Source organism: Tuber melanosporum (genome assembly GCF_000151645.1).
Source record: "Tuber melanosporum whole genome shotgun sequence assembly, scaffold_13, strain Mel28".
NCBI lineage: Eukaryota > Fungi > Ascomycota > Pezizomycetes > Pezizales > Tuberaceae > Tuber > Tuber melanosporum.
The window spans coordinates 456,781-471,573 of NW_003298786.1; the positions used below are offsets into that span (position 1 = coordinate 456,781).

General features: G+C 48.6%; 1 protein-coding gene; it reads left to right on the forward strand.

Annotated features, from left to right (window-relative positions):
- The first annotated feature begins 1,214 nt into the window (after positions 1 to 1,214).
- Positions 1,215 to 3,049, forward strand: GSTUM_00004567001 (uncharacterized protein). XM_002836079.2 has 1 exon: positions 1,215 to 3,049. The coding sequence occupies exon 1, from the start codon at positions 1,649 to 1,651 to the stop codon at positions 2,426 to 2,428; it is 780 nt and encodes a 259-aa protein (XP_002836125.1). The 5' UTR covers positions 1,215 to 1,648; the 3' UTR covers positions 2,429 to 3,049.
- Positions 3,050 to 14,793: the final 11,744 nt, after the last annotated feature.

Here is a 14,793-nt window from a genome sequence, read left to right on the forward strand (position 1 = left end):
CAAAAGTGGGTGGTGGAGGGGAGGTTGGTTCAGTTCGGGGAATGGACGAAAGAATGGTGTGTGTAAAGTGGGTTTTGGTGTTGACTTGACCAAATTCTGTTGGGGGTGTAAGCGAGCTAAGCTCCTGTCGAGTACAGTCGCACCTCGCTATCCCGGAAGGCGCTGAACCGGATACCGCGCTGAACCAGACAAAATCTGTGGTAGCTTTGGACTTCCATATAATTCACCCCGCTGAACCGGAAAGAGGCAAGTTTTGGATTCGTATGATATCTAGAGGCATATCCCCCCTGGTCCTCTCAGAAAGTTGAACCAGATCCCATCAGAACTAACAGTTGAACTAAGCTAGAAGGAAAGAGTGTGGCCAAAGAAATCTAGGAGTAAAGAAAGGAAAGGAAGGAGAGTACTTGGAAAGGGTAGGGAGATTCTAGTATACACACCTCTGGACTTTGCAGACAGAGGATTGAGTTCTTGAGCTGGAAGTCGTCTATGTTCTGTTCCTTCAATTTTGATAATGCCGATGACAAAGTCAATTAAAAAGTCCAGCTTAACAGCTTCACAAAATTATTAACTGTGCCACCTCTGGACACAGCATCCTTTGCCCTGCTTGCCTCTCAAGAGAATGGTAATAAACGAGCTTTATTTTTTCTCTGCATTTTTTGTGCTATTCATGAGACCCCGCTGTTCCGGAAACCCCGTTGTCCCGGATGATACTGTTAAGAAATTACATTGTTTACAAGTACCGGTACCGGTTCTGTACTAGTACAGTACACGAGCACTCCACATTTCTATCCAACCCCCGCCCCGCAAATTAAAGTCGGATCGTCTCGTGGATATTGAGAGCTTCAGGAACTGTCATGCATTGATCAAAGACTTATGGGTATCGTACGGGTAACTGGTATGGTACAAGTACGAGTACGAGTAACTTACAGCTCGCTCTTCCAGGCTTCAGCCCGTAGTAAGGTAAGTCAGTCAAAAGTCATCATCGCCTTCCCCCCCTTTTCAATAGCTTGGCTGAGTTGGGAAGGGATGTGCAGTTGTGCAAGGAATACCTCCGACTCGACCCATTCTCTGAAACGCGACTTCACGTCATGTCTCACTGGTTACCGCCTCGCCGTATCATACCTGTATCTTGCCCATCTTTTCAGATCCTTTCCCTCATTTTCTCACTTCCCCTGCCCTTCCTTTCCTCTTCTCCCTTCTTCCCATCGACTTTGAGAGTCTTTTTTTTTTTTTTGTTTGATCTGCCTTATATCATTCGGCCTGGTGCTCTTTTTTTGTTTTGGCGTTCCTTCTTAATTTTTATTTTTTTTATTCACGGGTGGATTGATTTTCCAGGAGAGATTGAGGGTCGCTCGTTTGTTTGTTCGTTCATTCATTCATTTTTCTCCTCCCTCTCGCTCCTCTTCGACGGCAGGTTCTCGGGCAGCAAGGAAGCTATCAAACAAACACTCCCTCGACAAACATTCCTTCGAATCAACCCTCACTCTTTTTTAAGGTTTGGAATCTGGATCAAAAAATTTTCTGCTTGCCCGGGTGGTAAAGTACAGGGGAAAAAAATTACCTTCGTTTTCGGCTCAAAAAACCTCGATTTGAAGGAGAGAAGAACCGTAGATAAAAGACAGAACAAGAAGCAAAAAGTACTCGGAAGATGCGTTTCTCGATTCTCCCCACCTTATTGATCGTCACCAGTGTTTCCGCCGTGTCACTGTCCGATATCTCCCCTCTGCCGTCGAACTCGGTAACACCGGGTTGTGAATCGGCCTACGGCGAGCCAATGCCCGCATGTCCATCCGACCTCCGCGCATCGAAGCAATGCAGCGCTGGATGCTCCGCAGCACTCGACGAAACAGCAAAGAAAGTGATTGTCGCTTGCCGACAAGCCTTCATCGGCCCTGACACCCTCTTGAGACGAGTTCTCGATGGAGGCATTCAGAAGACCTTGTGCGGGGCCGCCGTCTCCACACCCGTCTACGTTGCTTCCTCGACCGGCAGCGACTCTGTCCCCGGAGCGAAGACAACTACCACCACCGCTTCGCCGACAAGCACGTCAACCTCAGCGTCAACTCTGACCAAAAGTACCGTGCCAACCCGAGCGCCTAGCTTCTCCGGATCAATGACCCTCTCGATCGAGCGTCCGACCGGGAGCTCCAGCCTCGCGGGCTTGCTAACGCTGGATAACTCACCAGCGCCCACGGGTTCCTTCGAAACCGCCGACTCCTCATTCACGCGAATTTTCTACAATCCCAACTCCACCTCCACTGCCGAATCCGCCTCGATCGCCGCTGCCAGCACCACCTCCAACGGCATGAGCGGAAACGGAAGCCCCTTCACTAGCGGCGAAATAAATTCCGCTCCTCCATCCTCCATCAATGCCCAGAAGGGCGCTTGGGTGGTTTTCGCCCTCCTGGCTGCATTCCTTTGTTTGTAGGTGGTCCAATTCGACTCAGCCACAACATGCATGCATGCATGACCGGTGTTTCTCTTACCACCATATTACCCTTTTACTTTTTTTATACTTTTCTTTTCTTCCAACAAGCATTGTTAAGCCCTTCTTCCTTCCATTTTACATACATATATATTTAGTTTAGCTGGTATCGGTGAACACGAACCCTAGTATGGGAGGGGGTTGTGATGGGGATAAGAAACTGGGCTTTGAATATAGTGGTTTTAAAACCGTTCCCCCGTCATTTGGGGTGGAGAGATTTGTATGATACTGTAGATCTTGTCGAATAGAGATTAAGGGATGAGGGATGAGCTCGGCTCCATGTCACGTATGTATGATACCGAGGTTTGTTCGGTGAAAGAGTTTGTTTTTTGCTGTTCTGGAGTGGAAGGTGGTGGGTTTTGTATAGCTGGTTGATTGTTTGGGTAGAGAGGGATTGAAGGTGAAACTATGGTCAGCCCCTGATATCAAACCTGGATGGTGGATTGTTATTATCATAGGAGACCAGCGCACCGCACTGTGCCTGTCATAAACACCGCGAGAGTTTCGCGAGCATTCTACAGTACTCTAGAATCTGCGTATCATAACACCTTTCTTCTTTCTACCTGTTCGGTGTCTACAGTGCACATTATACCGGTACCATACCCAATCGATATCTCCCCCCATCACAACCGAAACCTTAAAACTCAAACAGAAGAAAGAAAAAGCACAAACTATGCGCGATCTCCGCCAGCCCTGCAGTCTTCCCCGCGAGGGAAATGGCAAATCCGGCTCGGAAAAGCCCACGCATTGTGAGCTCCAACGTGCCTCGATCACGTGAGTCTCACAGTTACTGTCTCTCGAAATAACCTTGGAGAGGGGGAAGGGGTGTTTATCATTCCAAGGTTTGGTAAGATACCGATTGTTTTTTTTTGCAGTGAGGTGGGAGAGGACGGGTGAATATCGCTTGTATACAGTGTCATGTGATCTTCTAATGAACTTCTTGAAGTCCACTGCGATACCAATATGCTAGTACTCGGACATGGACGTGGGTGACGGGACAGACAGGGTTAGGAAATCTGTGCATCTGCATATATTTTCTAACCCCTGTCTGTCCGGTCACCCACGTCCATACCCGCGTATGACACCAGTACTGTACAGTACAGTAGAGCATAAGCGGTGTGTTGTTATATGTGCCTTTCTCCGACGGTAAATTATAGGTATTACTTAATCTACCACACGAAACGGTTTTCTAACCATCGCAACTTATCGAATGAGAGGAGAGGGAAAGGAAAGGGGAAGAAAAAAGAGTGGCCGACTCAAGATCGTATGATAATAGTTATGCCGGTTCGCCTACCGTATTAGGGCGAGGTGGGGAGTCATGCGACGTCACTCGCTTCTACTGCGCTACCCGAAAAGAGGCGTTTACTTTGCATAGAGTAGGGTGCTGTATAAGACTGGGAAATTGCTGCTTCTGGTAATAAGGCGTTGAGGGGGGAGTATATTATTATTCCATGGCTGTTTTCGATATAATGATTGGGTAGGAGAGGAACTTATTCGCCGTTATCATCTCTAGTTATTGCTCGGCAGTGTGCTGTACAGTACCCGGGGATCGCTGATTTGTCTGCCGTAGCGGTCAAGTTACGGGTAGATTTGTCGTGAGGTTACCACATGTATTATGATATTAGTTTCTTATCAGCAGCCGCTGGTATGATGTTTTTTTTTTAAAAAAAAGAAAGACCCTTTGGTTGGTGCCGAGAGGGCACATTGGGGGGGGGGGGGAGTAAGGCGGAAGACGAACAAGGTCGGTCAAACCTACCATCGTGTACTATATAGTATGGATAAGGGTATAGTAGATATTCTTACGGTGGGCAGTGAGGATGGCATATATCTAAGACGGAGAGAGTGTGTGTGAAGGGTTTTGGCCAAGGAGCGGGTTTATTTGGTACCCGTACTTGTTTGTAGAAATGGGGGTTGGTTTTGTTGGGTTGAAAGAGTCTTAATTTTCCTTGGTGGGTAGAGGGGGTGGAAGAAAGTTTGCATGGACGCTCGGATTTCACATTCCGGCGCTCGTCAGGCGGGGAGTGGCGGATAAGTGTGGTTTTTCCATTAGATCGTGTGTAGGTGGAAACCGGTCCATATAATAAATAGTACCTTTATCTAGCGGCTGGCTTTTCAAGTTCCTTTTTGTTGTGGGTGTATGAAATACTTGTGAGTTATATCATATCGAATGTTTTTGTCTATATCTAAAAGACCGAGGTCTACAGTTGAGGAGAGAGAAAATGGAAAAGTAGGAATTGCGGAGGAAATAAAAATGAATAGATGTGCAGGGAGGATTTGCAACCGGAAAGCGGGGAGGAAAGGAAATATGATAGAGGGTTCGAGATATGGGCTCATCTCAATATAATGGAAATACCACCCCCCATCAACTCAGTATGGTAATATATCATAAACAAAGAGAAAAAGAAAGAAGAAAGGCTTGGCTCGACTGCAAGAGGAAATGCATATATAGGGTTGGAAGGGTATAAGGTGGGTATGTGGGTTCGATTATAGATGATTTCCTTCGGCCGGGAGAAGGAGTTTAAGCTACGATTGTTTGACAGGCGCACCCGAGAAGGGAGGGAAGGAGGGCAATTGCCATGAGGCGGAATTTAAACGGCGGGAGAAGGCTGGGTAGGGGTGAGGGCAATGGCGGCGATAGACGTGTTTATAGAGTTCTTGCAAAAATTGAAGATAGGTTTTACGTATTTGAAGGCGGCTAGGGGAGTGATGTCGCCTCGGACTTAGGAGATGCTGGGGGTGGAAGATTGTGGGGGTTGTAGGAGCCCTATCACCTCATGCTTATTCTTAAGTGCAAGGTCGAGTGGAGTTCGGCCGCGGTTATCTGGTTTTTTGGGGTTGACGCCGCGCCATCCAAGTAGTGTTTTCACCACTCCCGTGTGACCATCCACAGCAGCGCAATGGAGTGGTGTTTGGCCGTATATATCTGGTTTGTCGGGGTTGACCTCGTCCCGTTCAAGTAGGATTTTCACCACTCCATCGTGCCCATTCCAGGCAGCACAGTATAGGGGTGTTTCACCGTAATTATTTGGTTTGTCGGGGTTGACTTCGTCCCGTCCGAGTAGTATTTTCACAACTCCCTCGTGCCCACCCTTGGCAGCGCGGTGGAGTGGCGTTTGGCCGAATCTATATGACTTGTCGGGGTTGACCCCGTCCCATCCAAGCAGTATATGCACTACTTCCTCGTGCCCGTTTGAAGCAGCACAATAGAGGGGTGTGTGGCCATCATCATCTGGTTTGTCGGGGTCAACATCGTCCCGTTCGAGTAGTATTTTCACCACTCCCTCGTGCCCATTCATAGCAGTGCAGTGGAGGGGTGTTTTCCCGTATATATCTGGTTCGTCGGGGCTGACTTCGTCCCATTCGAGTAGTATTTTCACCACTCCCTCGTGCCCATTCATCGCAGCACAATAGAGTAGTGTTCCACCGTTGATATCTGGTATTTCGGGATTGACCTCGTCTCGTTCGAGTAATGTTTTTACCACCCTCTCTTGCCCCTTCGAAGCAGCACGATATAGTGGTGTTCGGCCGCGATTATCTGGTTTGTTGGGGTTGATATCGTCCCGTTCGAGTAGGAGTTTCGTCACCCCCTCACGCCCACACCAGGCAGCCCAATGGAGCGGCGCTTGGCCGTCATTATCTGGTTTGTCGGGGTTGATCTCGCCCCGTTCGAGTAGTATTTTCACCACTCCATCGTGCCCACTCTGAGTAGCACAATGCAGTGGCGTTTGGCCGTAATTATTTGGTTTGTTAGGGTTAACCTCGTCCCGTCCGAGTAGAATTTTTACCACTCCTTCGTGCCCATTCCTAGCAGCACAATAAAGTGGAGTTTGGCCGTAATTACCTGGTTTATCTGGGTTGACCTCGTCCGAGTAGTATTTTCACCACTCCCTCATGCCCATTCTGAGCAGCGCAATAGAGTGGCGTTCGGCCGTCATCCGCTGATTTGTCGGGGTTGACCTCGTCCCGTCCGAGCAGTATTTTCACCACTCCCTCATGCCCATTCTGAGCAGCGCAATGGAGTGGCGTTTCGCCGGAATCACCTGGTTTGGCGGGGTTGACCTCGTCTCGTCCGAGTAGTATTTTCACCACTCCCTCGTGCCCGTTCGAAGCAGCACAACGGAGTGGCGTTTGGCGCATGAAATTTGGTTTGTCGAGGCTGACCTCGCCCCGTCCAAGTAGTATTTTTACCACTTCCTCGTGCCCACCCAAAGCAGCAAAATTGAGTGGTGTATTACCCAGGCAGTCCTCTTGATTGATGTCGCAGCCTCCCACATCTACTAAACTAGCTGCAATCTCACTAATCCCGAAGAAGGACGCACAGTGCAGACTACCGAATAGGAGGGGTCCGTCGAAATTAACGAGGTATCGATACAGGATCTATTCTTTTAAGAGGATCTTAATTGATATGTGGTTGCTGTAGTCGTCAAATAGCTTCCGTGCAAGCAATTTGACACAATCCGTGATGTCCCTCTTTGCATGGAGTCCCCAATATAGAGAAGAATATTCAAGAAATGGTGTGTCTCCGAAATCGGGAGAAGGACTGGCTGAAAGAGCCTTGACCTGGTGGGAATTTAGATAACTCAGGCATGTTTCCGCCATTGTCGAGTGAGCTCTGCTAAAAAGTTCAGGATGGGCGCGGAGGTATTCTTGAAGGGTAAAGTGGATTAAGCGGACCGTGGAGGCATCCTTATCTACTACAATAAGTCCTTGACAGCACGCTAGTAATGTCCCGATTGAGGGAACATTATTGGTATTGATATTAGGCGACTCTATCTCGACAGCTAGGGCGTGGCAAAGTTCATCGGGTTTCAAGGGCCGCTCCGCGTGAGAGATCCACATTAAAGTGGCAATGCCAAGCCTCGCTTTCCCCCCACCTTGTCCCTTTATCCGGCCCAGCGTTGCGCCATAAACATCCTCCAACCCTAACCCACCGGCCATTGCGTTGAGCCTTTGTCGCCTGCGATGGATTGTGGTTTCTTGAAGGATCGCATCAATATTTAGCGAGACTAGTAGGAATCTATATATATATCTGTCAGCGGATGACCTAATGTAACTTCCCCAGTGTTGTTGCTTCTACTTACATTTCAGAAATATCATCGGGAATTTTCCTGAGGATGTCCTCTACTAGACTACTGTCCATCGCATCTGGGTTTGTGTCCTCATCCAGCTTGGAGTGAAGATATCTGATAATATCATCTCTCTTTGGACTTATGGATATAGTTGTCACTCTCTCGGTAAGGCGTCTTCTAATCTCGGGTCGGATATGTGGCCTTCCAGTCACGAATATCCGAGTGCCGGGAGACTTCTGGAGAATTTTATTTAGTGAGTCAAGAAGCTTGACTCGATTTCCTTCCACACACTCATCTAGTGCGTCGATGCATACGAACGTAGGCTCTTTGGAAGTGGTAGCCTGCAGCATCTTTACAATATCCGAAAGTTGCGGTCCCCGTCCACCAAAGGTTTTTTTCTGGTCTTGGTATGCCCGCGATATCTCCTCTGGGATCTTCTCTAGTCCGCCAACCAGCTGTTTCAGCAGCGCCCCTAGCATTATCGTCGAGGATTGTTCTTTTTGGGCGGCAAAGTCAAAATAGAAGCCTCCAACTGTGACATTTTTTCCCCGAGCCCGATCACACAAGCTGTCTATCACCAATGAGCTAACGTTAGGACTCGTCAGCACCTTGCATTCATTCTTCTATCTCCAGAGATTCGCTATTGATACCTGATGTAGGTCTTGCCAACACCCGGATCCCCGTAGCAAAACAAAACCACGTTGTTTGATTCACTTCCCCCACTACCCGCGTACCAGCTTCTAAATTCATCTGTTTGTAAGAGCCATTCCCCTACATTTTCGGATCGGCGCTCTTGGATATCTTGATGTCGTATCCTCGGATCTAGTGGCGATAACCAGGCCAGGATATTACATCGTTCATCGGCAACGGCAATGTTATTCGTAACCGTCGTGTTATTGAAGGAGTTGGTGTTATTAAAGGAGTTAGTGGTATTGAAGGCGTTTGTATTGTCATTGAAGTGATGTTGAGACATCTTTGCTGTTCCGAACCTGGCGGAGGATAGGTGACTGAGGTTGTCGGTTAATGAAGTAGCTTGGAGCTGATGAAAAGCGGGGCCTTTTGTGGAACCTTGCGGATATCGCCTCACTTACCCAATCAACCTCCCCAAATTTGTACGAGTACAGTACACATATGATGGCCATATCTCTGCTTTGGCTTACAATATTTGTTGCAAGAAACGCCACATCTCTTAAAGCGGCACTGTACCGTACTCCGCGGCGCAGGACAAAGTCTTGCGCTGCGATAAAAGAAACGTTTCTACTCAAGCAAAGCACCTGTGGTGGAATCGGTTGGCCTGGTATAACACGGTTAGATACGGGGGGCTGGTATGGAGTAGGGGTGTTGATCTTGATTTCGGACAGGATTTGTTGTTTGATACCAGTACCAGCCACTGTGAAGGCACAATCCTTGGATGGCTCAACAACAGCCTGTAGAGAGTTATTTTCCTTTGGTAGATATACCGAATCGAAGGCCAGATACCTGATCCGTCAATTACATTCGTCCAACGTTGACTGAGCTAAGTAGAAATAGTAATGCTGTAGGGATCTTCATTGAGACGCCCATGTAGGCGAGTGCAGTACTGTACTCATCCAGCTTAGCGCAATGCGATGCTAGGATAGGTTTCCACATTTATCATCTTTCTAATGATCGCGAAGTCCGCCATATCCTTCGAGTGCTAAGCCAAGCGGTCATTCAAAAAGTCATTGAATACAAATAACTTTCTATCCGAGTGAGGAATAATTCAGGATCCAAGATGTTCCACCGTGATTGCAAATCGGGACAGTAGAATAAATCTCCAGCAAACAACTCTGATATAAATTAGTACAATGGTATCATATCATACTCCAAGCAAACTACCCATATACCATAAAACATAAACGAACATACAATAATTGATAAGGTGCATACACAAAGAAATAATAATTCTGCTTTAGTCTGCTCGTACAAACTGCTACACCCGAGCGCTGTTATCTCCGGTCGAGTAACTTAACGATCACGGCTCTTTCCGGGATTTTTTTATTGCCCCATGACAGAGCAGCGCTCGCTTAGGTTTCTGGTTAGAATGTTGAAAATGGGAAATGATTAAATCGGGGGCTGCATGGAATTGGGGGGAGATGGAGAGCTGTGGGCAAGAGAGTAATGGTGTGAGGGGGGAAGGAGAAGCTCGTCAATTGTTCAATCAGGTGGGAGGAGATCAGAGATAAAAGTATGATACAGAACAGGACAATATTATAAAGAAAGAAAAGTCTCCACGCTATTGCATGGAGCTCACCTGTCCTGGCACGTAACTTGTGTGCTTGCGTGGACATCTCCAACATAAAACGGTATGCATCCAGGGCGTACGGTGCTATGGGATGCGTGAATAGACTAACGGTGACAAGCGCAAGTATGTTTATTCATAACAGAATACATTGATGTTGATGGTGGATTTCCTAGCATTTAGAGGGGCCCTGAGACCCACTGTGGAAAAGGAAGAGAGGCGGGGAACTACCGGGGTAGGGGGGGCGAGCACTCGTGATAGATTCCGCCCTCTCATCTCATTCTCTTCTTTTTCCTTTTTTTCATCTACTTTTTCGACAGATCGTGGAACAAATTATTTTAGTAACTATTAAAACAATCTTATACCACCAGCCCGCTGTGGCAGCTCCATCCTGTATACTAGCCGGCTGTGATGAGGGCGACCTTGAGTACCATGGTTGAGGTAATTCGGGTCATCGGGAACACCGTCTGTGGCGTGGGAAAACTGTTCTGGAGAGACCCCCGGAGGACTGCCGACTTAGAGTCCTGACCGCGTGGTACAGTACTCGCACAATGCGATACAGTACGGCGACTTACCGTAAATGTGCTAGTTGCTGTTACCGGCCGGTGTCAAGGACATTTTAAATCTCGGTGAAGGTGTACGGTACTCGAGTACAATAAGAGGGGGGAAGGCTTTACGCACAGCCTGCCGGAGGAAACGAGAACCCAGTTTGGGTTTTTAAATCAGAAATTGATCACAGGCATTGCCCATAAGATTACAGCCAATCCAACCTGACCCTTACCCACTACTGGTCTCCCAAATCATGGGGCGTGCAGGCGATCTATATCTCAGACCAAGCGTGAAGGGATTGACTGCATAGCGAGTTTATATAGCACCCGTATTTGTAGGGCGTGAGATAATTTCGTAGTTGAAAGGCTCTTACTTTATCATTACTTTTCGTTGGTGGGCGGAGGCAGAAAATGTTGACAGCCACTAGAACACAAGTTCAAGCTCTGTTCAGGGGGCGGAATGAGGGGGTGAGGCAATGGCGATAATAGATGAGTTTATGGGGTCCTGAAAAAGTTGCGGACAAACTATCCGTACCCGAAGGCGGCAAGAACGGTGGTGCCTCCCCAGACTTAGGCTGCGCTGGGGCGAGAAGATGGTGGGGACTGTAGGAGTGCTATCACTTCCTTATGCATATTCTTAATAGCTCGGCCAAGCGGTGTTCGGGCTCGGTGGCCTGGCCTGCAGGGGCCAACCTTGCCCGATCCGAGCAGTATTTTCACCACACCCTAGTGCGCATTCTCAGTGGCGGGATGGAGTGGTGTTTGACCTGATATACCTGGTCTGTCGGGGTTGCCCTCGCCTTGTCCGAGCAGTATTCTCACCGCCCCATTGTTTCCGTTCTTAGCACATTGGAGTGGTGTTCGGCCGAAAATATTTGGTTTGTCGGGGTTGGCTCCCATCCAGGCACCGTACCATGATACAACAGATTCTTGTCCTACGGCGATGGGTTTTTGTGTGCTTACTGCCATTCAAACCCTTGGGATGCCGGGGTTAACCTTGGCGCGGTTATCTCAAGGTCCGGCACCATTTTCCTTTTTCTCTTTTTCTCGAAGTGTCATGTGATTTTCTAAGAAACTTGCAGTCAATGAAGTTCTTGAGTGGGCGCATGCTCTGACGGCGAGCATCTCTAGCTCCTGCGGCTGTCAACGAGCCACGTGTGGCGCGCTGCACTGTGAATTGACGCACTACATGATCCTAACTTATTGTCCTTTTGGCTACACGGGCGGCCGGTGAGTTATGGGACGTCACTCGTTAATTCACGAGTTTTCGTGTGAGCGCACGGTACGGTACAGTACAGTGCTGAGATTGCTCCGGGAGGGTGGGGAGGAGAGTACGATATTCTTCCTTGCGGGTTGCTATGGTACGGAGGAGAACCTCTTGACCGTTATCGGCATTATTGGTCGGGATGGACCTATGGACTGCTAATTTGTTAAAAAGTACGGCAGCTTGTCTTGAGATTACTAGTTGCCGTTTCCAGGGCTGGTATGACGTAGGGAGAGCTTCGGAGTGCAATAGAGGTGTAAGGGGAGGCTTTGCGCGTGGCGTGCTAGAGGGGGAAGGGAAGGCGGTTCGGGGTTTGAAATACGGAAGCAATAGCCAGTAGTATGGGTTTGAGTATCTGGATATCCTTCCGGTAGATGGCGCTTACCCACTGCTGTTGTCTATCATTGAGCTATTCAGGCGATATAAAACAAGATCAAGTGTCAAGAGTTTGGCTGCATAGCGTGTTTTTCAACCTTATAATATGGTACAGTACTCGTATTTGTAGGGTTAGAGTTAATTTCGAGGTTGAAAGAGTCTTATTATATTCAATTTTATTGGTGAGGGGGGTGGCGTGTTCGGGTGGAAACTAATAAACATGATACTTGTATCTTATCGAATAGTTGGTTTTTACGTCCCTTTTCGTGAGCTCACGGAATACTCGCTCATTATATTTTCCTCTATACCCAAACGACCAACGTCTACACTTTAGAAGGGACAAAAGCGCAAGGAAGGAGTTGTAGGAGGAGATAAATGAATGGATGTGCAAATATAATATACAACCGGAGACGACGGAGAAAGTAAATACGATGGAAGTTTCAAGTTATGCGGCTCGGCTTGGAAATAGCCCCCACAAACGCCAAGCTCTTGCTATAAACGAAAACTAACAAATCCAGACTTGGCTGTGGGTGGAAATGTGGATGGGGGATTAGACGGGAATGAGGTAGATAAGTGGCCTGAGATCGTAGATGGTTTCTTTCAGTTAAAAGAAAGTATTTGAACTGGAATTATGGGCAGGCGCTCTCGGGAGGGAGAGGAAGGACAGCAATTACCACTCTGCGGTGTTTTAAACAGCGGGGATGAGGGGGTGAGCGCAATGGTGGTGATAGACGTGTTTATGAAGTTCTGGCGGAAATTGCACGTGGGTTAAACGAATTCGAAGGCGGCCCGGAGGGTGATGTCTCCTCGGCCTTAGGCGATGCTATGCGGCAGATTGTGGGGACTGTAGGAGCGCTATCACTTCCTTATGCCTATTCTCAGTAGCACGGCTGAGCGGTGTTCGGCCGCGCCTGTCCCGTGTGTTGGGGTTAACGTTGCCCCATCCTAACAGCGTTTTCACCACGCCCGCGTGCCCGCGCCGAGCGGCAAAATGGAGCGGTGTTTGGCCGTCAAAATCTGGCGTTCGGGGGTTGACATCGGCCCATTCGAGCAGTATTTTCACCAAGTCCTCGTGTCCATTCTCAGCAGCACAATGGAGTGGTGTTCTGCCGAGCATCTCTCGTGCTTCGGGGTTGACTTCGGCCCGTTCGAGTAGTATTTTCACCACACCCTCATGCCCATTCCAAGCAGCACAATGGAGTGGTGTTCTGCTGAACATGCCTCGTTTGTCGGGGTTGACCCCATCCCGCTCGAGTAGTATTCTCACCACTCCCTCGTGCCCATTTTCAGCAGCACAATGGAGTGGTGTCGGGGCCATGCTATTGGGTTTGTCGGGGTTGACCCCGCCCCGTTCGAGCAGTATTTTTACCACCCCCTCGTGCCCACGCTGAGCAGCGCAAAGGAGTGGTGTTTGACCGTCATTATCCGGTTTGTCGGGGTTAACCTCGACCCGTTCGAGAAGTATTTTTACCACACTCTCGTGCCCATTCACAGCAGCACAATTGAGTGGTGTTCTTCCGAACGTATCAGGTTTTTCGGGATTGGCTTCACCCAGTTCGAGGAGTATTTCCACCATTCCCTCGTGCCCATTCTCAGCAGCCCACATGAGAGGTGTATAACCCATGCAGTCTTTTTGATCGATATCAAGGTCTCCCACCTCGATCAGGCCAGCTGCAATCTCAACAATCCCGAACAAGGATGCACAGTGCAGACCACCGAATAGGAGAGGTTTATCGAAATTAACAGAACGCCAGTGCCATCTCCGTGCCTTCAGGAGGATCTTAATGGATATGTGGTTATTGTAGTCGTCAAATAGTCCCCGCACAAGCAATTTCGCACAATCCGAAAGGTCCCGCTTCGCGTGAACTCCCCAATATAGAGAAGAATATTCGAGAAATGGTATGCCTCCGAGGTCGGGAATGGGAGAAGGAAATGCGCGGGAGGGTGTGGCTCGGAGGTCAAGAGAGAGACTGGTTGAAAGGGATTTGACCTGCTGGGAAATCAGATAACTCAAGCAGGTTTCTGCCATTGCCGAGTGAGCCCTACTGAAAAGCTCAGGATGAGCTCGGAGGTATTCTTGAAGGGTAAAGTGGACTAGCCGGACCGTGGAGGCCTCCTTGTCCACGACAATAAGTCCTTGGCAACAGGCTAGTAATGTCCCTATTGAGGGAACATTGTCGGTATTAAGACTCGGCGATCCTATTTCGACTGCTAGGGCGTGGCAAAGTTCATCGGGCTTCAAGGGCCTCTCCGCGTATGAGATCCACATTAAAGCGGAAATACCAAGCCTCGCTTTCTCCCCACCTTGTCCCTTTATCCGGCCCAGCGTTGCGCCATAAACATCCCCCAATCCTAATCCATCGGTCATTGTGTTGAGCCTTTGTCGCCTGCGATGGATTGTGGTTTCTTGCAGGATCGCGTCGACATTCAGCGAGACTAGTAGAAATCTATACACGTATCTGTCAGTGGATAACTTGAATTAGCTTCCCCAATGCCCCCGCTTCTACTTACATTTCGGAAATATCATCGGGAATTTTCCTCAAGATATCTGCTTCCAGACTACTGTCCATCGCATCTGGGGCTGTGTCCTCGCCTAGCTTGGTGTGAAGATATGCGATAATATCATCTCTCTTCGGACTTACGGATAAGCTCGTCACTCGCCCGGCAAGGCGCCTTCCGATCTCAGTTCGAATGTGTGGCCTTCCAGTCACAAATATCCGAGTGCCCGGAGACCTCTGAAGAATTTGATTTAGTGAGTCAAGAAGCTTGGCTCGATGTCCTTCTACACACTC